At 43.8% G+C, this 27,176-nt stretch overlaps 1 protein-coding gene across 1 annotated transcript in view; it reads right to left on the bottom strand.

Moving 5' to 3' along the window:
- LOC126175096 (chromatin-remodeling complex ATPase chain Iswi) overlaps positions 1-27,176 on the bottom strand; it is a 130,538-nt gene that overhangs the window by 87,737 nt on the left and 15,625 nt on the right. Inside the window, exon 4 of the mRNA XM_049921639.1 lies at positions 14,018-14,257. Coding sequence (XP_049777596.1) covers positions 14,018-14,257 — 240 coding nt within the window. The remainder of the gene's footprint in view (positions 1-14,017; positions 14,258-27,176) is intronic.

Here is a 27,176-nt window from a genome sequence, read left to right as displayed (position 1 = left end):
TGTGGCAGTTGGTCACACTGTTAGGAAGAGTGCTTCACGCGCTGTGTGTAAACATGCGCATGCTGTGCTGAGACGTTCAGTCTTGGCTTGGCAGCTGTTGAGAATGGAGCTCCCGTTGGATGTTACTGCCAAGCTCGAATTGCATGCAGTTATTCGGTTTTTGAACGCAAAGTGCACTGTGCCAATTGAAATCCATTGCCAATTGACAGAAGTGTATGGTGAGTCATACACGGATGTCAAAAATGTTCGTAAGTGGTGTAGAGAGTTTGCAGCTAGTCGGACCGAAATTCATGATGAACGAAGGAGCGGGAGAGCATCAATTTCTGAGGAGACAGTGTTGAAGCTTGAGCAAAGCATGCGTGAAGAGGAATGCTGAGCAAGGGCGTACACATTCTCCATGACAACGCTCGCCCACACACCGTTTGGCAAACCGTTGCTCTTCAGCAACAGTTTCAGTGGAACATAATCACCCACCCACCCTAAAGTCCTGACTTGGCACCCAGTGACTATCACCTGTTCCCTAAGTTAAAAGAACTTTAGAACATTTGGCCGGAAAGCCATTCAGCTCCGATGATGAGGTGAAAGAAGAGGTTCATAACTTTAACAGCATGGCGGCGAGCTGGTATGATATGGGCATACAAAAACTGCCACAGTGTCTACAAAAATGCCTTGAGAGAAAAGGTGATTATGTCGAAAAATAGCTAAATGTTCAAGCTGTAAACTGATGTAAGCCATTGTAGAAATAAACAGGTCTATGTACTTATAAAAAAATAGGAGACCTTACTTTTAGGATTAACCTCGTAGTATGGCCATAGCCTTACAGTGTCGAATAGTCAAGAAACTCACAAATTTTACATTCTAGGTGATGTGTGCCTGACAACAAAACAGCACCTCTACTATACACCTTTACTCTTAAATTATTTTCATTCTATGACGACTTTCTATTACTAACATAAAGTTCAAATATTTTGAAAAATGTAAAAGTGTAATGGGCTTGGAGAAGGGAATCCTAAGAACCGAACCCACTGTGTTGGGTAACTATACCCAGACAAAACTGTCAAACAAATATGCCAAGGATCTCTCCAGATTTCATATTTGTGAGGAATCAATCTCTTGTTCAATGGTGTGCGGCTGTGGAACTGTAAGTTAGCAACAAATAAGTTGGACCTAGTTTGCACAAAGCAGAACAAATGCACAATTGCTGGAACTGAAACAAATAGTAATATATATTGCAAATTTTTAAAAACTTCTTTCCATTCTTGATAAAACTGATCTTCAAGTATTCTGTAATGTAAAGGTATTACCGAATGAGAGCATCAACCTCTGTCTAGCTTAGGGATAGTCAAGAATTCTGCACGCATGCAGATCTCTCACCCCGGACTGCACACTCCCCCACCATTACACCACCTTGTCCAAGAGAGAAGATGAGAAACTGTGAATGTGCCACACTAGACAGTGAAACAGTCATAAAGGAAGAATGAACAACATACACAGCCTGGTTACATATTTTTCAACAACATGGAACCCAAACAAAACAAATTTTCAAAATAATGTAATGAACAGATAAAAAAATCTACTCACCAAGCAACGGCAGGGAAAACACACACACACACACACACACACACACACACACACACACACACAAAACAATTTAACTTTTACAAGCTTTCGGACCCAGTGGCTCCTTCTTCTAGCAGAAGAGTTGAAGGGAAAGGAAGAGGGGTGAGAGGTGTAGGAAAAGGGCTGGAGAGGCTTAGCGAAAGGGCACAGTTTAGAAAAGTCACCCAGAAACTCGGGTCAGAGGAGACTTACCAGACGGTATGAGAAGGAAAGACTGATTGTTAGGGATTGCACTGGACGAGATTTGAAAACCTGAGAGCTCAAAGGTGGAAATCAATAAAAGCAGCTCTTAAATCGAAAAATCACTCCAAGCAAGGCCCCTTTTCTTAACTCAAATATTTCACTGTAATACACAATGTCTTTATACTCTTAATTCAATTACAAAAAAACTGTTGCAACTGACAGTGTAATACTGCGTTCAACTTCAAAAATTTACTGCCATATCACCAGTTTCATCAAATGCTCCATGCCTACAAATTTAGCACAAAGTGCTTCTATATGTACAATTCCCATACAAACTGACTGTTTGCTGTAATTTTTTGTTTACTCACCATCCATTAAATCTCTAAATTCTTTGTGCCTGATGTGATGCCGTTTCCTAGCAAATTTGCAGCACCTGTCGATTATGTGAAAGCATAATACGAGGGTTGCTTTTTAAGTAAGGGCCGTTTTTATTTTTTAAAAAAGATACAAATACTTTTGTAAAAAATCTTTTATTTTCCAATTCTACACACTTTGACCTATTTTTCTACATAGTTGCCTTGCTTATTTAAGCACTTGTCATACCGTACAACTAAGTTTTTAATTCCCTCTTCAAAGAACTCGGCCGCCTGCTCCGACAGCCAAGAGTTCACGGCCGCTTTCACTTCATCGTCGTCATTGAAGCGCTGCCCGCCAAGACGGAGTTTCAGGTACCGGTAAAGGTGAAAATCGCTAGGAGCAAGGTCGGGGCTGTATGGTGCATGGTCCAAAACTTCCCAGCCAAAAGAATCAATCAAATCCCGAGTCTTTTGAGAGGTGTGAGGCCTAGCGTTATCGTGCAGGAGCAAAACTCTTGTCAGCATACCGCGCCTTTTGTTTTGAATTGCTCTGCAGAGCTTCTTTAGAGTTGCACAGTAGGCATCTGAGTTGATTGTCGTTCCTCGTGGCATAAAGTCCACTAGCAAAACACCGCGCCACTCCCAGAACACTGTTGCCATAATCTTGCGCTTTGACAGCATCTGTTTGGCTTTGACCTTGACGGGTGAGGTTGTGTGTCGCCATTCCATCGATTGTCACTTGCTTTCGGGAGTGATATGGGATACCCATGTTTCATCTCCAGTGACAATTTGACTCAACATGTCATCCCCTTCTTCCTTGTAACTAATCAAAAAGTACAATGAAGTGGCAAATCTCTTCCCTTTGTGGTCCTCTGTGAGGAGTCTGGGTACCCACCGAGAACACAGTTTCTTAAAGTTTAGGTTTTCAGACACAATTTTGTACAAAACCGATCTTGAAACTTGTGGAAATTCCAAAGAAACAGTGGAAATTGTGAATCTTCTGTCCTCACGAATCTTTGTTTCGACTGCAGCCACCAAATCATCAGTGATCACAGAGGGCCCGCCTGAACGTTCTTCGTCATGGACGTTTTGACAGCCATTTTTAAACTCTCTAACCCATTGACGCACTTTACCTTCACTCACTGCATTCAAGCCATAAACTTCTGTTAACTGACGATGAATATCTGCAGCTGATAGGCTTCTCGCGGTCAAAAAACGTATCACTGACCGTATCTCACACGCGGTGGGCGATTCAATAATCGTAAACATTATAAAGTAGCACAGCGATGCGTACACGTCAGCTACAGAGCTGCAACTTGTATCAGTGTGAACGGGAAGGATGCCGGCAAGTGGCGCGGTGGCTTGTTGCGGCGTCCGCGCGAACTACAGGACTATACGCGCGAATGGCCCTTACTTAAAAAACAACCCTCGTAGATACTGAGAATTTTCATCTTACTCTTCTGTGATTCCCACTAATTTTTAGAGGCTTGTGACAACAGATTGCTAGATTGCCTCTTTTGTGCAAACAGCCATTGGACCTGTGAACTTACTTCATACCACTAACAAGTAATGAAGAATAAAAAGTGCTGACCCCACAATTCTGTCGAACTGAAGGACGTTGCGCTGACTGAAAAAATGCTGCACCCAATGCCAAAAGAAAGAGTATAGCATTGCACTACTATATGAGATGTTGTGCTGTATCAAGTAGTTCCGAGAAGGACTGAGCAAAGGCCAACACGTATCGAGTAGTGTCAAGATAGATCGGAACCTTGGACTGCACACATGCTGCACATTTTGCACACAGAATTTTTAAATATTGTGGCTGACTCTGGTCTACATGATGGCTTTGAGAGCAATTAAAAATGTTTCAGCCTTTCACTCAGCTCTGACTGCCAGAGATCATGATAAACAGGCGTCTGATGGCATCTGATGTGAAACGATTAATTAAATTTGGAACATACCCAAAGCTCTTTCAACACTATCATAGTATTCAAACACAAGCTGATTAATGTAGAGTCATTCCCATCCTGCCAAGAACCCATCTACAGTGCCTCCTTCTGGTTGTTGTTCTATCTGGGTAGGGCCCCCACTTGTTGTATCAGTCCTTCTAGGAAGATCTCCAAGTACATGTTGGATGGAACCTTAGAGTCATTGAGCCGTTTTTCATTAACATGTTGTTTTTGTATATCACTTCAGATATTTTACTGACAGTATTTAATTCACATGATTGAGTTTGAAATTATAAAATTTCATCTTTAGGCTTGCTTGCAGCAGTCCAACTCAACCACAAAAATTGAAGTACATAAATTGATCCAAAATTTGCAGGAAAGTTTTGGTAGAATGTAAATATTTTTGGATTAATGGAGACCACTCACCAAAAAGCAGAAGTCCTGATTCATCAACACACGCACACAAAAAGAGAGAAAAGTTGCTAGCTTTCATCAGAGTAATCCTTTTTCAAGCTAGAGTAAAGTGGGTATTACACAACAACCCGCTGTGCATGGTACTGGTCTAGCACACCAGCCATCCAGCGGTATAACGAGTGAAACTATGAAAATTAGCAGACACATTATCCACGCACCAGAATAGAGAGCAGTTCTAGATTGCCGTCAATCCGCACATGCGCAATAGGCAGTGATAACTCATGCATGTGCAGAAAGGGGTGCCACAGTGCATTCTGCTTGTTATTTGCTTATTGTTAGGTTGCTAGTAGCTAATTTCAGATTTTCTGTTGTGGATTTTCCGAATTTTGTTTCAGTAAGTAGGTTTCACAAATGCCACAAAAATCGTATTTTTTTTTTGCCAGTAGACTCTCTTTTATACAAGCTGTTTGTGAAAGCATACAGCGAGGAAAAGTGTATGTATGACCTGCTGTATCATAATAAGGTACGTCAGCAACCTCTTCTTTCTGAGTAATAAGCGTATATCTCATCATATGGTGATTTTTGGTTTATATCATAATGCATTAGTTTGCAAAAGTTCATGTTTGATTTGACTGTGTCTCTTGCTTTATTTCAGCATGCCAGAAAAGGGAAACTGGCAGTTATAAGGGAGAAAGTCGGTGCAGTTCGGCCCAGTGGGACAGACAAGGACTGCAAAACTCTCAGGAGCACATATGTGCAGAACTGTAGTAACCTACATAAGAGAATAACAATAATAAATAATGATAAAAAACAATTTCTTATCAAATAGGAACCTTGAGTTCACATAAACAATTTGAACAAATGATGTTCCAATATATCACATGGTCCCCCTTGTGTTTCACGTGGTAGAACCAATGATTTTACAAGAGATCAGGCAATTCCATTTGCATTTCGTATGTTATCACCATCTACTGTGCATGCACGCCAGATATATGCCGCATGGATGGTGTAATAGGTCTATGTGGACCAGCGTGTAGTTACAGATATGCACGCTTGAGGCACTGGTGCATAGGTGTGCGGTTTACACGCATCGTGTAATAGAGGCTTCACACACACACACACACACACACACACACACACACACACACACACACACACAGGTCCCTACTTGGTGAGGGCTGGAAGAGAACTGTGCAGTGTTTGCAGCAGAGTTGGTATATGGCAAGGCTGCTATCTCAGCTGGCCTGGCTTCCCATGCAGCAGGATAAATGTGTGACAGATCTGGAATAGGAGGTGCAGAGTGGGTGGATCGGGCAGCTCTTGCGGCATGGTCTACCAAGGACATATGATCCTCACAAGAAGGGGCTGCGAACTGGGATGGCACAGGAGAGGACTAAGATGCTGTGGAGGACAGGTGGGCGATGGAACACCACTTTAGGAGGGGTTGGAAGTGTCTTTGGTAGGACACGGTTCAGTTGTTGAAGTCCGAGTAATATTAGGTGACGAGGGAGGTGCTCCTTCATAGCAGATTCTTGGGTTTGGTTGGAGGACTGGTGGTGTGAGAGTATATGACATGGGAAATCTGTTTGTGGGTTTGGAAGGTAGTGTCTGTCCATGAAGGCCTCTGTCATACCTTTAGCATATTGGGCAAAGGAGTTCTCATCGCTGAAGATGCATCACCCATGGTTCATCGGGCTGCATGGGAGGAATTTGTTTTGGTGTGGAAGGGATTGCAACTGTTGAAATGCAAGTACTGGTGGCGGTTAGTGGGTTTAATGTGGACAGAGTTGTGGATGTAACCATCAGAGAAGAGGAGCTCAACACCCAGGAAGGTGGCACACTGCGTTCTACCAGGTGAAATGGGTGGAAGAGAAGATGCTGAGGAGTTTAAGGAATGCGGATAGGGTGTTTTGGCCCTGAGTCCAGATCATGAAGCTATCATCAATAAACCTGAACCACACAAGGCATTGGGAATTTTGGAAGAATATGAATGTTTCCTCTAGATGGCCCATAAACAGAATGGCATAGTACGGTGCAACGTGGCTGCACACAGCTATGCCACTAATTTGTTTTTATACCTTCCCTTCAAAGAAAAAGTTGATGTGAGTCAAGATATAGATGGTCAGGTATATAAGGAATGAGACGGTGGATTTGGAATCTGAAGGGCATTGGGAGAGGTAGTGTTCAATAGCAACAATGCCTTAGGCATGAGAGAGATTGGTGTTTAGGGAGGTGGCATCAACAGCGATGAGTAGGGATCCAGGAGGTAAAGGGGTTGGGGATGATAGGGAGTCGGCGAAGGAAGTTGTTGGCAGGTTTGATGTGGGAAGCTAGGTTTCGGAGAATTAATTAGAGTTGTTGGTCAAAATCAGTAGAAATTCTTTAAGAGGGAGAAAGTGTGTGCATTTGTTTTCTGTATGTATTTTACTCTAGCTCAAAAAAGGATGATTCCCAAAGCTGGAAAGTTTTCTTTTTTTGTGTGTGACTATTGATAACACTTCTGCTTTTCAATACATTGTCTCCTTCAATCCAAGGAGAAGAAGAAGGTTCCTAGAAACAGTCACGGATCAAACTCCAAACCTTTAGACTTGTAGAATGGCACTTACCCACATGTACTAAATGTCAATTTTGAGTAAAAATTTCAAAGAAATGTTATAGTATTCACACATTCAAATTAATAGATGTTTTCATACTACTGGGAACATACAGTGCAGTTGTGTCACTCTTTTATGTAATAATGTGACAGATGTAATAGGATGGAAGGGTTACTAAATAGATAATGATACCTTAATTCCTGTATGTTTTTCTAATGTGGCCTTAGTTACTTTTCCTTATAAAGCATGATACAGTCTGAAAGACCAATGTCACATCTTGTCACACAGGTAATCAGAGTATGTGTCTTTTTATATTAATGAGCTGGGAAATTTTAATGCTTAGTTGCAACTCCTCTTCATGGAAAACATAAGGAAGATTAAAGATAGAAGCCTTATTGATAACAAGGTCATCCACGACAGACCACAGGCTCTTGGACAAGAATGGCATTTGCCTTCATTTAGGGAAACCACAAAAACTTACAATCTTGCCACACTGAAACCTGAGCCATATTCTGCCTGAATGTTAATTCATTGCATCAAATACACTGTCATTTCACCTGGTGCACCCCAACAGCTGTGTTGGAGAAGACTTGCACTAAAAGTGACAAAAATGGCTGTAGCTACTGAACATTACAAGTGTTTTTTTTTAAAGATAATTCCATGCTCACTAAGTTTTATATCAATGCTTTCCTTAGAAATCACAAGAAATATAACAAAAATATTTTCTTCCATCAACCCGAGTGTCTTAATTGTAACATCCAAATGCCCAAGGTTTAATAACCCTACTGAATGTTTCATGTAACTTAACACTTTAGAATGCCACTTCAGTTAATAAAAACTCATTTGTGAAGTAAAACAATGGAAACTCCAAATAGGAATATCGACAATTTAGAAAAGATAAGACTGCTACTTACCGTAAAGAAGACACATTAAGTGTCACTTACATAATGCTTCTGGCCACAGCCTTCATAAGCAAAAGAGAAACACACACCATTCACACACAAAAGCAAGCACACCTCATGCATACAACTCCAGCATCTTGGGCCAGAATGCAGCTATCATGAGGGATACAAGCAGCAATCTGGAGGGGGCAGAGAAGGGGAAGGGATAGTAGTGTACTGGTGAGGAGAGAGAAGTGAAGGTCTAGAAGGTCTAGAATGCCAACAGCCACAGCGTCAGGAGATTATGGGGCAGGGAAGTGGGGAAAAAAGGACCGAAAAAGGAAAGGAACAGTGAAAGATGGTCGGGCGCGTTAGCAGAGGGTGGTAGACAAAAATGGGGAGGAGGTGATAAGACAAAGGGGGTGGAAACTTGGATGGAGGGTGAAGGGACAGTTTGTAACTGTAGGATGAGGCCAGGATAATTATGGGAGTGGAGAATGTGTTGTAAGGATAACTCCCATCTATGCAGTTGAGAAAAGATGGTGATGGAGGGGAGGATCCAGATGGCTCAGGTAGTGAAGCAGCCATTGAAATCAAGCATGCTATGTTCAGCTGCATGTTGTGCCTCAGGGTGGTCCACTTTGCTCTTGGCCACAGTTTGGCAGTGGCCGTACGTCCTCGTGGGCAGCTGGTTGGTAGTCACACCAATATAAAACAATGTGCAATTATTGCAGCAGAGCTGGTGAATGACATGGCTGCTTTCACAGGTGGCCTGTACCCTGATGGGGTATGACAAATTGCGCAGGCTACGCGTCTGGGTCTTCCACTGGGATATGATCCTTGTTACAAGGGGGTTAGGATTGGGAGGGACACATGGATGGACCAGGATGTTGTGGAGGTTGGTGACAGAATACCACTTTAGGAGGAGTGGGAGGGTCTCGGGTAGGATGTCCCTAATTTCAGGTCATGGTGATAGATAATCAAAGCCCTGTTGAAGGGTATGATTCAGTTGTTCCAGTCCAGGGAGGTCCTGGGTGATGAAGGGGACACTTCTTTGTGGCTGGTTCTTGGGGGGGTTGGGAGGAGTGGGGGTTTGTGGGGAAATGGCATGGGAGATCTATTTGTGAACTAGGTCTGGAGGACAGTGCCTGCCTGTGAAGGCCTTGGCCAGACCCTCGACATACTGAGCAAAAGAGTTCTTGTCACTGCAGGTACACTGTCCCCAGGTGACCAGGTTGTATGGGAGAGATTTTTTGGTGTGAAAGGGATGACAGCTGTTGAAATGCATGTACTGTTGGTGGTTGGTGTTTAATGTGGACAGAGGTGAGGATGGAGCCATCACAGAGGAGGAGGTCAACATCTAGGAAGGATGACATGAAGCAGATGGAAGAAAAGGTGTTGAGGTTGTGAAGGAACAAAGATAGTGTGTCTTGGTTCTGAGTCCAAATCACAAAATACCATCAGTGAACCTAAACCAGACAAGGGGTTTGGTGTTTTAGGAGGCTAGTACGGTCTCCTCTAGATGGCCCATAAACAGGTTGGTTGTGGTGTGCGTACTGTAAGACCTTCGGTACACACAGCATCAGATTATTTGACTTGTCGCTCTAACGAAGTAGGCGAGTGTCAGCAATATGTCTCGTGGTCTTATCGTGGCGTGTTTATCTTCTGCCATTAGGTTAGACGATAGAAATGCCACTTGCATGCTTAGATTAGCAGATTGACTGTGACCAACTTTAAACAGAACTTGATTAATTTTCACACACATTTATTAAAATGATAACAAGCATAAAAATAACTTAACTTGGTTCTGGATGCTATTTACAATTGACATTCTGAAGTTCCTTTGGTCTTGGTATGTTAATCTTATTCTCACATATCTCTGATACTTGACAGGTGTCTAAACATTTATCTTCATGGCTATGTACAGGAATATGATAATCTTATTAGGTGCAGACTGAAACTTGGCTATAGACTAACGCAGACTGGTGCAGACTAACTAATCGGAGGTCTGTACACTCGTTATAATACCTCACGCATTCAGGTATCACAGCGCGAGTGTGATCCGCGAGGAGAAAAGGTTCTACGTTAGCAGCAATTGGCTGCGTTACATATTAATATGCGGATCGGCGGAAGCAGAATTTGGTCCGTCTCTAAGACAGCGCCATCTCGTAGTGCGGAGACGGACGAGCGCTGCGCTGTTGTGCTTAGCGGGGCGCGCTCTATTGGGAAAATGGTGTACACGCTGACTACGCGGAACTACGTACACAACACTGGCAATCAGTTTTTAAGTAGGGACATGGTGTCAACAGTGACAAGTACAGTGGAGATGGTGAAAAGTTGGTGAAGGAAGTGGTTGGTGTCTTTGATGTGAGAGGCACACTTTCATATCTCATCATTTCTTTCCTCCTATGTTTCTGTACGCTTTTAATGTATTTGTGCGTATTTTTAAGTGCTTTTATGCATTTTTGCATATTTTTACATGTCTGTGCATATTTTTGTGTAGCTGTATGTGTGTGCATGTCTTCTGCCCCCCCCCCCCCCAATTCAGGTCCTCTCACAACCATCAATAATCAACCCCTATTTTGGCCATTCCCGGTTTATTTACACCATTCCAGCCCCTGTTCCATCTTTTTGAACCAATTCAGAAAAGTATTTCTTTTCCTGGCTAAAACCCAGTCCCATATTCTATTTCTCAAATGCTGCCTAAACCATGGAATTTCCCCAAACAGCATAACCATAAAGACTTCTTTCTCAGTATCCCACCCTTCCTTTCACACTGACCTACACCTTTTCAGATTCTGCGAATCCCTGGCCTTCACAAACCTGGTACTGCAAAAACATACCTCCATGGCACATGCATTGTAGAACGACCTCTGCTTCCTCCACAAGATACTACTACTCTGCAATCCCTACTCCATACAGCACATCTCTGAAATTGAAGTGCTTGCTCTCCAGCATCTGGAGGAGCATTCCAGACATCACCCCCATAAGTTATCCAATGTGTTGATATCCTACTGCAACTTTGGGGCACCACTATCCAAACCCCTATCCTACCCACAGTGTTTTTCCTCTTCCACCTCTCACTGCACCTAAACCCTGCCTAGCTAACCTTTTCAACTTGCCACATCCCCAAAACTCCCTACCAACTCTCCACTAAATCCAGGGCCCAAGCATTCCCTCAACTCTGTTGTTAACCTTGCCATAAAAACTCTCAGCTCCACAGAAGATTCACTCCCATCCAAAGGCTCCACCTTCAGGCCTACACCCAGATTTAACCATAATAGATCTACCCCCCTCCTCCTGATCCCTGTAATGGAAGCACTCCAACCAAAACCATGTGAATTCCAACACCGAACCCTGACTCTACCAGTTCATACAACCATCCAACTGTGATCCTCTCACATTACCACCCAGTGGTCATCTTCCAGGAATTTGTTACCTCCAACTCACCATACCTCCCAAGGTACCTTCCTCACAAAACCAACCTTTCAGTACAAGAAAGAATAGTCATACACAACCCCAAAACAAATCCTGATTTAATCATCCTGCCTGCGGACAAAGGTTCATAGGTTTCACTACTGTTGCTATGAATCGCAGTGACTACCTGGCAGAAGACCTCCACCAATTACCTGACTCCTCCACGTATAAACTCTGATAGAGTGATCCCATACCATAAGTCCATCATAACCTCCAGTCCCTGCTTAAAGCTTTAGGCCCCTCTCAGAACCTCTCCCTTGAATATATTTCCCTCCTCACTCTAACGATACCCTGCACACCCCCAAAATCCACAAACCCAACAATCCTGGAGCCCCATTGCGGCTGGTTATTGTGCCCTCATTGACTAACACCTCCAACCAATTGCCTGTAATCTAGCCTCCCACATCAGACACCAACCACTTCCATCACTGCATCTCCACCACCCCCACCCCCTTACCTCCTGTATCCCTATTCTCATTGTTGATGCCACTTGCCTGTACGTCTATATCCCTCACGCCCATGGTGTTACTGCTATTGAACACTATCTTTCCCAACATCCTTCACACCCACTGCCTAATACCTCATACATCTTACTAACTTTTCCTAACCCACAATTACTTCTCCTTTGAGGGGAAAGTATACAAATGGATTTGTGGCACAGCCATGTGCACCTGTATGGCACCCTCCTATGCCAACGTGTTTATTGGCCACCTAAAGGCCTCCCAAAATGCTGAACTGCTAGCCTGGTTTAGGTTCACAGATTATATCCTCAAGATTTGGACTCAGGGCCAAGGCACCCTACCTTCTTCCTTCACAACTTCAACACCTCCCATCAGCTTCATGTGGTCTTCCTCAACCCAGCAGGCTATCTTTCTAATGTTGACCACCTCCTCTCTAATGGTTCCGTCCTCACCTCTGTTCACATTAAACACAACCACCAACAGTACCTGCATTTCGACAAGTGTTGTCCCTTTCGCACCAAAAAATCTCTTTGATACAGCCTGGTCACCCAGGGACATTGTATCCGCAGTGACAAGAACTTCCTTGCACAGTATGCTGAGGGTCTGACCAAGGCCTTCACAGACAGGCACTATCCCCTATATCTAGTATGCAAACGGATCTCCCATGCCATTCTCTTATACCCTGGACTGGAACAACTGAACCATACCCTTCGCCAGGACTTTGATTACCTATCAAGTCCTGAAATGAGGGACATCCTACCAGAGATACTTACCACCCCTCCTATAGGAGTGTTCCATCACCCACCCAACCAATACAACATCCTAGACTATCCCTATGCCACTCCCAATCCCAGCCCCTTGTAACAAGGATCATATCAGTATAGAAGACCCAGGTGCATGGTCCGCACAGTTAATCCTACCCCATCAGGGAACATGCCACCAGTGGAAGCAGCCCTGTCATTTACCAGCTCTGCTGCAATCATTGCATACCTTTTTATATTGGTATGACTACCAATCACCTGTTCACCAGGATGAACAGTCACCGCCAAACTGTGGCCAAGAGAAAAGTAGACCACCCTGTGGCACAACACACAGTTCAACGTAACATGCTTGAATTCTGTGGCTGCTTCACTACTTGAGCCATCTGGATCCTCCTCTCCATCACTAGCTTTTCTGAACTGCACAGATGGGAGTTATCCTTACACCACCTTCCCCCATCCTGTAATTATCCCAGCCTCAACATAGTCATGAATACAAACAGTGATCCAGGTACTGTCAATTATTATTTTTTTTAATTGCAGTCTTTTATCACATTATAAAGTCCTTCGACGATGACCGGTTTCAGTCAGTAATGACCATCTTCAGATCTGTTATACAACATATCCTAATATGATAAAGCTGTAATGGCATTGTCAAAACATATAAATACACTCAGCAAAGCTTCGTCATGTAGAACTAAAATATGGTGTAAAATAGGCCCATTGTCCACACAGTCTTTTTGCAACAGGCGTTATATTCAATCTATAACAACATACTTTCCCTCCACCCAACAGTTTCCCCCCTTCCGCCCTGTCTCCCACCTCTGCCAAGGCACCCGCCAATCTTTCTCCTCTCCTTTTTGATTCTGTTTTTTCCTCACCTCCCTGCCCCAGATGCTGTGTCTGTTGCCATTCCAGTCCCAGCACATCCCATCGGAAAGTGTTCATCTCTCTCCTCACCAGAACACTATTACCCCTTCCCCTTCCCTGTCCCCTCCAAATTGCTGCTTGTATCCCACGTGATAGCTGCACTCCAGCCCGGGATTCTGGAGATGGCAGTTGTGTGCAAGAGCTGTGCTTTCTTGTGTATGAATGGTGTGTATATCTCTTTTGCTTATGAAGGCTGTGGCAGAAAGCTTTATGTAAGTGATTCTCAATTGTGCCTGTATGCAACTTAATGTGTCTTTTTCAAACAGCAAACTATCTTTTCCTGCATTGTACATTTGTGAAGTATATTGCAATTACTACCAAATCAGATAAAATGTTTTAAAAAATTTGATAAGTAAAATCTCACACGTAAATAAAGAATCACAGTTTTACTCACCCAAGCAACGATATTGTCTGTAAAGTTTTTCCTAAGCCCATTTCATCGGCGAGAATCCCATTAATACCATTTTCATAAAGAGATATCATCCAATTTAGACCACGCACTTGGTAATCTCTCATCTCCCCATTCTTGATGTAATGCGGTGATTGGTCAAATGATATTATGGTCTTTCGATTTGAATTTGTCTCTGCAAGAAGCTCTTCATCTTCTTCCTGCTCAGTTTTCCGATGCCGATGACTGTCAGACACAAGAAACAACACTCATTACCTCACACTGTGTTTTGATAAATTTACATTCACTCAATTGAGAAATTTGCTTACAATTAAATCAATATTGAGAAATAACGGAACCCCTTAACAATTTTTGAACAGCTTTTCAATGAGAGAAATAAATTAATTAATATAAATACTTTTTTTACTTTGTACAAGCCACATGAAGGGCAAGTGACAGCACTGTTTACCACAATCCTTCTAGTTTCTTACTTTGTTCACCGAAACTAGTTTATCTATAACATTCTCCAAATCTAAGAAAAAAATTGTATTTGGTTTTTCTCATACATACACACACTACTTCCTTTGCATGTTATTCTGTAAAACAGAGGAATCCTGAACTGAGCCAAGTAGAAGATAACACATAGCAGATATGTCAATAACATTTGTTCTCTGTCAGAGTATTGAAAATTGTATCAAAATTAAACCAACAAAAGTAAAAAGACATACATTATTCCTGGAGAATAGAAAACACAGTTTGATTTGAACCTCTTACTTCAAAGTCTCATTATGGTACTTGTACATTTATTAAACTTCTCTGTGGTGTTGCTTGAAAGTAAATTTCTCTTTCCTTAAAGATTGCTGAAAGTTGAACATTTTTAACTTATATTGCCAATGTTTACTCTTCAATTCATAGTCGCAGCATGACGGACACGACGAAATCACAAACTCCAGTGATAACTACAGCTTCGTGAGCGCACACACACACCAAAAATTTTCCGCCTGCAGTTTCGTTTGTGCCAACTGTGCCACGCCCACAATTGCGGGCACCTCCATTTACGTCCTCACAACCAGACATATGGTTTGCAATTTTGAAAAGCATTTTCTTACAACAATGGAGGACAGTGAGCAATTTACGCTAGCAATTAGCAACTTGGACCAGAGAGCAACAACAATAGTTTCCGATGTCATTCTACACCCACCCCATCAACAAGCATACCTCGCCCTGAAGACTTCGCTAATCACTCGCTGCACAGAGTTACCCGAGCAGAGGCTTTCACAAGAGCTTTACCAAGAGAAACGTGTGGACAGAAACCCATCAGAATTTTGGAGACATTTGTGAGCAATAGTGGACTGTAGCGTAATATCTAATGAGTTGCTGCAACATATCAGGTGACAACAGCTTCCGACTCAAGTACAGTTGACATTAATAGTGTATGAAGGACAACCATAGGATAAATTCCTGCAAGTAGCTGATAGAGCATGTGCCACATTGGAATCAACCACTGTGAAATGCGTAGCAGTGACAAATACAAGTGTCACAACAGAAGGTGAGGAACACACATCGCAATTTTTGGTAGAGCCAATGCTGAATTGTGCCGCCACATTTTGTCGATAATCACGGGACATTGCTGGGGAACTTCGAGAGTTACAGACCATAATGGGATGAATTGTCATGAAGTTAAAGAACTTGGAGTTACAGACGGATGCTGATAATAGAATGAGGTTGCCTCGTTCATCCAATTTACAGCTGTCAGACACCACACAAGATCTGCCGACGATATTTGCTGGTACCACAGGCGGTTCGGCGCCTGTGCAACAAAGTGCACGAAACCATGTAAATACCCAAATGGCAAAGGCAGTTCGAATTAGGCACCACGGGCTGCGACACTCACAAATGGCGCTTCCAACGTAAGAAGAGTCAAATTGCAGCAACACACAGATGGACACACGGCAAAAGTGAGGCCCATGATGGTATGCTTACTACTTTTTGATGAGTTGTGGCATGACATTGCACCAGTTGCACATGATTGGTAAGATTTCAGGCTTAAGAGTTTTAATAAACACTGGTTCAGAGGTCAGCACCATTCCAGTCATGGGCACAGTTAAGACGACAATGCAGGAGCCCTTACAGTTGTTAGGCGTGAACTCCTCCAGCATCAAAATGTATGGGTGCAAAGATATATCGATAGACCCATAAAACTGGAGTTTCATGGTGGCAGACATTACGCAACCCATATTAGGTGCTGATTTTCTGTCGCAGTTTGCACTGGCTGTAAACTAGGCAAATGCCTGCCTTATAAGTGGGACACAATGTGACAGGGTAAAGGTAATTCAGACGCCCCCCAGGTGGAGCAAGCGCAGACAGTCCTGAATCCGGTGGACCAGAGGGAGGACAGGGTAAAGAGCTTGGAGACTGAGGAGAGAGCTGAGAGAATCTGAACAGATAACATACTGTATCCGCTGATGGCGGCGGATGTAGTGGACAGCCTGGAGAACAGCGTAAAGCTCCGCAATATAAACCGAACACTAGTCGTGAAGCCGAAATTGATTTGGGGTGTCGCCAACAATATAGGCACTCCCTACACCAAACGATGTTTTTGAACCATCAGTGTAAATAAATGTGGCTTCCTTCATTTGTGCACATAGAGCAGAAAATGCCCGACGATAAACAAGTGAAGAGGTACCATCCTTGGGAAACTGACAAAGGTCACGGAGCAGGCAGATCCGGGGACGGAGCCAAGGCGGTGCTGTACCCCAAGTTGTCAAGAAGGTTTTTGGAAAGCGGAAGGAAAGAGAATGGAGCAGTTAACGGAAGCGGACTCCCGGTGGTAGTAGGGAGGAGGGGCGGCCTGCATACCCTACATCAAAGGAGGCGTGGAAAAAAATGTCATGGGCTGGATTAGCAGACATGGAAGACAGATGGCTAGCATAACGACTCAGAAGGACAGCTCACCGATTGGACAGTGGAGGTTCAGCAGTCTCCGCATAAAGGCTTTCCACTGGGCTGGTGTAAAAAGCTCCAGACACTAAACGTAATCCACGGTGGTGGATAGAGTCGAGACGCTGAAGAACAGACGGCCGAGCAGAGGAGAAGACTATGCTTCCATAGTCCAATTTCGAGCGCACTAAGGCGCGATAGAGGCGGAGAAGGACCACTCGGTCCGCTCCCCAGAAGGTACCATTCAGGACACGGAGGGTGTTGGAATCACAGACAGCCGAAAGATAGGAAACATGGGAGGACCAGCACAGTTTTCTGTCAAACATAAGACCCAAGAATTTAGCGATGTCCGAAAATGGAAGGTTGACAGGTCCTAGATGTAAGGAGGGTGGAAGAAACTCCTTACGTCGCCAAAAATTAACACAAACGGTCTTACCAGGAGAAAAACGGAAGCCGGTTTTGATGCTCCAAGAGTGGAGGCGATCGAGACATCCTTGAAGACGTCGTTCTTTGGTCCGTTGAGAGCTGTAGTAGATCGCAAAATCGTCCACAAAGAGGGAGCCCGAGACATCAGGAAGAAGACAATCCATAATTGGATTTATGGCGATGGCAAACAGTACAACACTCAGCATGGAGCCCTGGGGTACCCCGTTTTCTTGGGAGAAAGTACGGGAGAGAGTAGTGTTCACCCGCACTCTAAATGTGCGCTCTGCCATAAATTCTCGAAGAAAAATGGGCAGCCGATCTTGAAAGCCCCAAGAGAACAGTGTGCGGAGGATGCCTGTCCTCCAACAGGTATCGTATGCTCTCTCCAGATATAAAAAAATATCGCTACTGTTTGGCGCTTCCGGAGAAAATTGTTCACGATATAAGTGGAGAGAGCAACAAGATGGTCAACTGCAGAACGATGCTTTCGGAATCCGCATAGGGCAGGTGTTAAAAGACTGCGGGACTCCAGCCACCAAGCTAGACGGCAATTCACCATACGCTCCAAAACCTTACATACACTACTCGTGAGAGAAATGGGGTGATAGCTAGAGGGGAGATGTTTGTCCTTTCCAGGTTTCGGAACAGGAACGACGATAGCTTCCCGCCATCGTCTGGGAAAAGTACTGTCGGTCCAAATTCGATTATAAAGGCGAAGGGGGTAACGCAGACTATGGGTTGATAAATGCAGCAACATTTGGACGTGGATACCATCCGGTCCTGGGGCGGAGGAGCGAGAAGAAGAGAGTGCATGTTGGAGTTCCCGCATGGAGAAAACAGTATTGTAGCTTTTGAGAGGAGAAAGAAAGAGGTCGCACTTCCGCTGCACGTTTCTTCGGGAGAAACGCTGGCGGCTAATTTGAGGAGCTCGAAATTTCAGCAAAGTGCTGACCCAATGAGTTAGAAATCGCGACGGGGTCCACTAATGTATCATGCGCGACAGTGAGCCCAGAGACTGGGGAGAAACTAGGCGTGCCTGAGAACCGTCGAAGCCGACTCCAAACTTCCGAGGAGGGAGTGAAGGTGTTAAATGAGCTAATAAAGAATTTCCAGCTTGCCTTCTTGCTATCGCAGATGACGCGACGGCATCGCGCACGGAACTGCTTATAGCGGATACAGTTGGCTAAAGTAGGATGGTGGCGGAAAACGCGAAGAGCACGTCGACGCTCACGTATTGCGTCACAGACCGCCTCGTTCCACCAAGGAACTGGGGGGCGCCGGGGCAATTCGGAGGTGTGTGGTATTGAACGTTCCGCAGCTGTAAGAATAACGTCGGTAATACGTGTGACCTTATCGTCGACGCTGGGAAAGTGACGGTCATCAAATGTCGCGAGAGACGAAAAAAGTGTCCAATCGGCTTGGGCAAACTTCCAGCGTCGCGGGTGCATATATGGCAGTTGAGGCTACAGTCTAAGGACACATGGAAAGTGGTCACTCGAGTGTGTATCATCAAGGGCGAACCAGTCGAAGCGCCGAGCTAGCGGAACAGTACCAACCGAAAGGTCCAAATGAGAGAAATTTGTCGTGGAGGCAGACAAAAATGTAGGGACCCCAGTGTTGAGGCAAACTAGATCCACTTGGTGGAAGACGTCTAGCAATAGTGAGCCACGTGGACAAGGATGTGGAGATCCCCAAAGCGGGTGGTGGGCAATGAAGTCCCCAACCAGCAAATAGGGGGGTGGAAGCTGACCAAGAAGATGAAGGAGATCAGTTCGTGCCATTGGTGTGGACGATGGAATGTATACAGTACAAAGAGAAAAGGTATATCCAGAGAGGGAAAGACGGACAGCGACAGCTAGGAAGGAAGTGTTTAAGTGGATTGGGTGATAATAGAGACTATCATGGAGAAGAATCATGAGTCCTCCATGGGCTGGAGTGCCTTCAACAGAGGGGAGATCAAATCGGACAGACTGAAAATGGGGGAGAACAAAGCGGTCATGGGGATGCAGCTTTGTTTCCTGAAGACAAAAGATGACCGGTGAGTAGGATCGTAAGAGGATCGACAATTCATCCCAATTGGCTCGAATGCCGCGGATATTCCAGTGAATAATGGACATAGGGTGAACAGAAAATGGAGGAATGTGACCAAGGTTGCCGTCAACTCAACGACTGCTCAGAGCTTGCGACTGACAGCATGGAATGGCATTCAGCCGAAGGCAGAAGATCCTGATCCATAGGTTGTTCAGGAGCAGCTCCTGCCACCAGCGACCGGCCACCAGCAGTGCGCCTCGGCGACCGCTGACACCGATAGCAACGCGTAGGGTTTGGGACGTAAGGGCGAACAGAAATTATCTCATAGCCTGCTTTGATTTTCGATGGGAGTTGATCTTTGTCAAATGTCAAGAAGACAGTACGGGTAGGAATGATGTTTGTGTCAACCCTTTTCGTAACTCTATGAACTGCCGTTACGCCCTGGTCAGACAGGTAGTGCTGAATTTCTTCGTCAGACAATCCATCGAGGGAGTGTGTATAAACGACTCCACGCGAGGAATTTAAAGTGCGGTGCGCTTCAACCCAGACAGGGAAGGTGTGGAGCAGTGAAGTACGCAGCAATTTTTGTGCCTGGAGGGCACTGACTGTTTCTAACAACAAGGTGCCATTCCGTAATCTGGAACAAGACTTTACAGGACCTGCAATTGCGTTGACACCTTTCTGAATAATGAAAGAGTTGACCGTGGAGAAGTCGTGACCTTCGTCAGACCGAGAAACAACAAGGAACTGCGGCAACAATGGAAGAACTGTCTGTGGCTGAGACTCAGTGAACTTACGATTGTGAGCAGACATAGTGGAAGGTGAGGAAACCATTGTGGAAGAATCCCCCATGATTACTGGCGTCTCCAATGGCGCGCTCCTCCCTTGTGGGGGCCCTCTCTGAGGGCACTCCCTACGCATGGAGGGAGTGGGTCGGCCTTCAGACACGCACAGGGAGGAAAAAAGAGAAGAGGAAAGGAAAGTAGAGGGTCTCAAACGCCACAGCGGAGAAAAGGGCAAAGAGAAGAGGAAAGGAAAGGAAAGGAAAAGGACAGAGGAAGGACGAAGACTTGCAAGTGGAGAAAGCAAGGAAGTTGGAACAGTTTCGAGCGTCCGTCTCCGGACGTAGGCACAAACCATACTCCCAGATGGGGAGAAAGGGAAGCAAAGAGCCAGAGGTGAGGGGAGGAGGGGCGAAGATGCGGGATGGGGAAGGATGCGGAAAGGGAAGGTATGCAGCCCGGAAAGGAAGGAAGGCCACATTAGCTTGGGGTCCCGTGCTCGCTAGGCACGTATCCACAAAAGAGTTGTGGACCCCCTGGGGGGAGAACAGTAATTGCAATACCGTTTTCTTATGTACGGGTACATTTAGTACAGTAAAGGCTGTTCTTCCTACAAATTGCATCAACATAAAGTTTCTTTTATTGTTGTTGTTGAAGGTAGGCGAAATGCTATGCAGGTAGCGGAGTAGGCGAAATGCTATGCAGGCACCGGAACTGTACAGAGAGCGATATCCTGACAAGAAGCTGCAGCAGCTTCGTCTGTGTGTGTTCTCGCTTCTGTTGCTATGAATCCACATGTGAGCACATGACGTCTTGAGCACGAGATTGGCATTCCTAAAACCAGTGTACATCGTAAGAACTACTTCTCCAAAGTTCTTTTTACTGGTAAATGTTCCTTCTCAAACAAAGGACAGGTAAATACAAGGAACATGCATTATTGGTCCAACAACAACCCACGACGGCTCAGACAGGTGGAACATCAGCGTTAATGGAGAGGTAACGTCTAGTGTGGGATGCTTGGTACTACAATTATTGGCCCTTATTTCATCAATGCTAGTCTAAACGGCACAGCGTATGACAATTTCTTCAGATGAATTCTTACTCCGCTTCTGGATGAGTGCCGCTAAGAACCAGAATTCTTATGTGGTATCAACATGATGGATGTCCAGCACATAATGCCTTGCATGCAGACTGTGTTCTGGACCGAAGGTATCCAGCCAGATGGATTGGTCGAGGAGGAACAGTTACTTGGCCTGCTAGGCCTCCTGATTCCTGTGAAATTTTTCCTTTGGGGATGCATTAAAGACGTTGTCCATCACAATATTCCACAACTCCAGAGGACATGCAGGAACATATCGTGCTTGCTTGTAATTCTCTTCAGCAGGCAACACAGGAAGCAATAAATAATTCTTTCATTCAACGAGTGCACCACTGTGTTGGTGTCCAGGGTCACCACTTTGAGCACCTTTGAATGTTCTACCCGTGGGCAATGGTACAGGAGAGTCAAAGTCAATTTTGTGTTATGTAATTAATAACGTGTTTCAGTGAACGGTACACTGTGATACATTTTTGAATAGGTCTTTAGAAGAGGAAATGAATTACCGAATAAAGAATATAGGGTGCCATTTAAAAAAGTCATATCGCTGTTCATATCTTTGCAAAAAACAAAGCTACAACGAAGCCAATCATGGCTGATTGACATGCCCCTGACGGCTAAACAACATTTGCTTGAAACATTTCGTAATTTGCATCTGGACAAACAGTTACTTAGGGTGGTCAAGATAAATGAGACACCCTGTATACTACAATTGCTTAAATTTGGGTGTGAGTATGTTTGTTACTGTTTCACACTGTAACGGCTGGACAGATTTGGAAGAAATTTGAAATGGCATTAGCTTATACAACTTTTAAAAGTCTGTATTACAAGATATTTACTGAATTGAATACAACACAAAATGTGGAACAAAAAATCTGTTTACTCTTTGACTTTTGAACTGTATCATATTTGTAAAATGCTTTTACTATTTAATACATTATTAATATGATTCAACACAACAAATACAATGCTTATAATATCATTAAAGGGTTTAAGGGGAGCCGGAACGATGAAAATGACAAAACAACGTTTTTTTTTTCATTATAAAATTATTTGGAGTTTTCTGAATAAAACAAATCAATTTTCACCCTTCTAAGTGTGTTTTTTATCGCTGCAAAGTTGATGCGCCGCGTAATCGGTTGTAGCGACTTGGTGTGTCACCTCTGACGCACCACTTGCTGGCCGCAAGCAGGGTATCTTTGCGGAATCAGACAGTATTTTGTTTTCCAATGTTGTACGGCTTTATCTCTGTGACAAGTGACTGTTCATATTGGTAAACATAAACGCTATACCGTGTGTGTTGACTTGTGGCATTTGCTTTGTGTTGTTTACCTGTTCAATTTTGCGCATGTATGTATTTGGCTTGTGGATATCAATATGCCCTGTTTCAGCAATCGAGTGTTTAAGAAAAGGCACAATGAGTGGAAGAAGAAATATTTTGTTGTTTTGAAGGGAGATGCTGCTCAGACTGCTTCACCAACTACTCCAAATGAATGTGACAGAACTTCTTCCAGCAAGAAACTTTGTGGCAGCAAAGAAAAATTTGAAAACTATGAAAGTGACAGTAATGATGTGAATGAAATAATTAACATTTCCTTGCTCTCTAATATTTTGAAACATAATGTATTATGCCAAGTTTGCAAAGAAAGAGGACTGGAATTAAAAATAACTTCACACATTGGTTTGGCATGTAAAATGTTATTGAAGTGTAACAAATGTGTTGCAGAAGTTTCGTTTTCTAATTCTAACAGTATTCCTCGTAGTGGTAATAGTGGAAAGAAGGTGTATGATATAAATGTTAGGCTAGTGTATGGCTTGCGTTGCATTGGCAAGGGCAGTGCTGCAGGGACAATGTTATGTGGAATTATGAACTTGCCAAAACCACCAGCCAAGTTTGGATTTTGTAATGAATAAGGCAAACCTACGTTTCTAGCATTTGTAGACTTACAGAAAGCGTTTGACAATGTTGACTGGAATACTCTCTTTCAAATTCTGAAGGTAGCAGGGGTAAAATACAGGGAGCGAAAGGCTATTTACAATTTGTACAGAAACCAGATGGCAGTTATAAGAGTCGAGGGACATGAAAGGGAAGCAGTGGTTGGGAAGGGAGTGAGACAGGTTTGTAGCCTTTCCCCGATGTTATTCAATCTTTATATTGAGCAAGCAGTGAAGGAAACAAAAGAAAAGTTTGGAGTAGGTATTAAAATCCATGGAGAAGCAATAAAAACATTGAGGTTTGCCGATGACACTGTAATTCTCTAAGAGACAGTAAAGGTCTTGGAAGAGTAGTTGAATGGAATGGATAGTGTCTTGAAAGGAGGATATACGATGAACATCAACAAAAGCAAAACGAGGATAATGGAATGAAATCGAATTAAATCGGGTGATGCTGAGAGAATTAGATTAGGAAATGAGACACTTAAAGTAGTTTTGCTATTTGGGGGAGCAAAATAACTGATGATGGTCGAAGTAGAGAGGATAGAAAATGCAGAGTGGCAATGGCAAGGAAAGCGTTTCTGAAGAAGAGAAATTTGTTAACATCGAATCTAGATTTAAGTGTCAGGAAGTCATTTCTGAAAGTATTTGTATGGATTATTTATTTCTCGTTCAGCTACAGGCAAAGCGTGATACACTTACAAACATCAACATAAAAATTTAAATTAACATTAACAATGATTTACAATAAAATTTTCAGGGTTTCCAGCCACAAAAGTGCTTGGTCACTTATCACATGTATGTCCATCAGATTTCCTCCCTTAAGTCCGTGTACGTCGCACTCAACTATATGCTGCATGGTTTGACTCTCTCCGCACTCACAATTGGGGTCCTGGGAGAAACCCCACTTTTTCAACAAATATCCGCACCGACCAACACCTGTCCACAGACGATTTAGAGTTACCCACACTCTACGTTGGAGTTGGAAGCCTGGAACTCGTTGAGATGGGTCCTCAATAAGGAAACTGTTATTCACTTTGCTTTCCTGCCATTGCTGTTTCCACAGGTTATCGATATCAATCTGTTGTTTGAGTTCTTTCCAGAAGGGATTTCTTGACATCAATCTGTCAGGGGGAGGAGGTAGGTCCCTGAACTTTTCTTTGTACCTCTGGATTGCTCTTTCACGTCTAATCGAGGGTGGTTCGATATTGGCAAGGACGGGCAGCCAAGGTTTCGGGGTGGGTCTTACTGTTCCTGTTATGAGCCTCATTGTCTCGTTAAGTTGCACATCAATATATCTGACATGCCTACTGCGGGCCCAGACGGGTGCGCAATATTCTGCTACACTATACAGAAATGCCAGTGCTGATGTGCGTAGAGTTTCAATGGAACATCCCCAGGTTGTTCCTGCCAGTTTCATTATGATGTTGTTTCTTGTTTTTATTTTTTGGGCGACTTCGTACAGGTGGCTCTTATATGTGAGAGTGCGATCTAGCTTAACACCCAGATATTTTGGCGTTCTATCGTTTTTCAACAATTTACCTTTTATTTGCACTTTTAGCTCACGATTTGCATCTTTGTTACACAAGTGCATTATTGATGTCACGGATTTAGTCGGATTTACTTTGAGGTGCCAGTTGTCATAATATTGTTGTAGTCGTTCCAGATCCCTGTTTAAAATTTCTTCCAGTTCTTCGAAAGTGTTGGCGTGAGCCGCGATAGCGATGTCATCTGCATACATAAAAGAACGAGATTCCAGGTTTGGGATGTCCGCTATGTATAAATTGAAAAGGCATGGAGCCAGCACAGACCCTTGGGGGAGACCATTTTGTAGTGTCCTGTAGCTGCTTGTTTTCCCATTCAGAGATACCTTGAATCTCCTGTTTATCAACATATTTCTGACTAGATCTATGATCATCTTGCATTTCACGACTTTTGACAATTTATACAGTATCCCTTTTGTCCATACGGTGTCGTATGCTGAGGTGAGATCTAATAATACCATGCCCGTTTTCTTTTTGTTTTGGTAACCTCTTTCAATGAAAGTGGTTAGGGCAAGAACTTGGTCGCAGCAGTCTCTTCCTTTTCGAAAACCGCCTTGCTCTGGGGGGAGAGCAGCTTCTATTTTACTTTCTATTCTGCCTAGGATGACTCGTTCAAACAGCTTGTAAGTGGTGCACAATAAAGATATCGGTCTATAATCTTTAGCATTCTCTCCTGTTTTCCCTGGTTTCTGGATGGCTATGACTTGTGCGTTTTTCCATTGCTTTGGTAACCGGCTGGTATCTATGATATTAGAGAAAAGAGAAGACAGCCATACTCTTCCCTTTGGCCCGAGGTTCTTCAAGAATTCTGGAAGAAGGCCGTCGCAGCCAGCTGCTTTACCAGGTGACATTTTCTTTAGTGCTATATTTATCTCTTCTTGTGTTACCCAGTTCGCTAAACCTGCTTCCTCCTCGCTTGCATCTAGCTCTTCGTTCATCAGTTGGTGCAGTTCTTTTTTCTTCGAGGCGGAGGCATGGATTCTGGATGTTTGTAGTATAGAAGAGCATATCTTGTTAGGGGTCATTTTATTATTGATGTTCCGTCCCTTGAATTGTGCTCCGCCAAGTTTCCTCAGTAGACTCCAGCTCTTCTGTGAGGAGTGCGTAAAGTCCATTTGTTCCATCCGCTTTTGCCATCTCTGTTTGCGTTCCTCGTCCATAGCTCTTATGAGCTGTTCTCCTAGTTCTGGATTCTCTGTTTTGTTGTATTCATCGAGTAGTTGTTCGCACTCCTTTGTCCAGCATGGGATGTATTCTTTCCGCGCTCCTCTTGGTATTGAGTTATGTGCCGCTTTGATAATTAACTTCGTAAATCTGTCGTAATTTTCTGGAATTGGGGGAATTCTGTTTACATTATTTTCAATGGTATCTTTAAACTTAACCCAGTTAGCCTTCCTGAGGTTCCAGCGGGCTATAGGGGGGCTCTTTATTACTGGTATTTGGATCCCAAGGTCTATAATAACTGGTCTGTGTTGGCTCCGAGGAATACGGCTCAGTACAGTTCTCTTGGACGGAAGTGCTATTCCAGTTTCTCCAGATGAGGCAAAACAAAGATCGGGCGTTGATGTTGTGCCCCACGCTCCTGAACAGAAGGTGGGGGTATCTTTGCATCGTATATTAATGTATAATTATTTATATCTGCCCAGTCTGCCAGCATGAGTCCTTCTTTGTCGCAAGACTGATAGCCCCATCTGGGGTGGTGGGAGTTAAAATCGCCAATTATGACTGCAGGGTGTTGTGGGTTAGGTAAAACAGGTTGTTCCCATTTTTCTGAAGGTGGCTTGTACACGTTATACACAGTCATATCGTTTAGTTTGATTCCCACGGCAAATTCGTGGTGCATAGTTTCCTCAATATTATCAACCAGTTCTTTCTTGATCAGTGTTGCAATACCGTGTTTATTATGGGCTTTATAGCCCACAATTTCATAGCCTGGTATTAGAAGTCTCGAGATATTTTCTTCTGATAGATGTGTTTCCTGCAAGGTCAGCACATCAATTTTTTCTTCTGTTAGTAGCTTTGTGAGGATGTCTCCTTTTGTCCTCGTGTATCCTTCTATGTTAACTTGGCATATACGTATTCGTCCACGCACTTGGCTCCGGGGGGGAAACTGAGGCATTTGTCTCGCTCTCTTGCGTAACTTCGCCTGTGAGGGCCGGGAGGTATTACTACGTCCGGCCGCCGTTTGGTGGTGACATTTGCTTCTCGTGTCGCAGCTCGTTCTGAGCATTTCGATTTTCTTCTCGCAATGCGATCGTTGTGCGGCACGATACTGGGGGGGTAGGCCACGTCGAGGCTGTCACCATCTAATAATAAATAAAATAAATAAATTTGTATGGAGTGTAGCCATGTATGGAAGTGAAACATGGACGATAAATAGTTTGGACAAGAAGAGAATAGAAGCTTTCGAC

Source organism: Schistocerca cancellata, chromosome 3 (assembly GCF_023864275.1).
Source record: "Schistocerca cancellata isolate TAMUIC-IGC-003103 chromosome 3, iqSchCanc2.1, whole genome shotgun sequence".
NCBI classification, from domain to species: Eukaryota; Metazoa; Arthropoda; class Insecta; order Orthoptera; family Acrididae; genus Schistocerca; species Schistocerca cancellata.
Note: the sequence above shows the minus strand (reverse complement) of the source record. Positions and strands in the feature narration are given on the sequence as shown.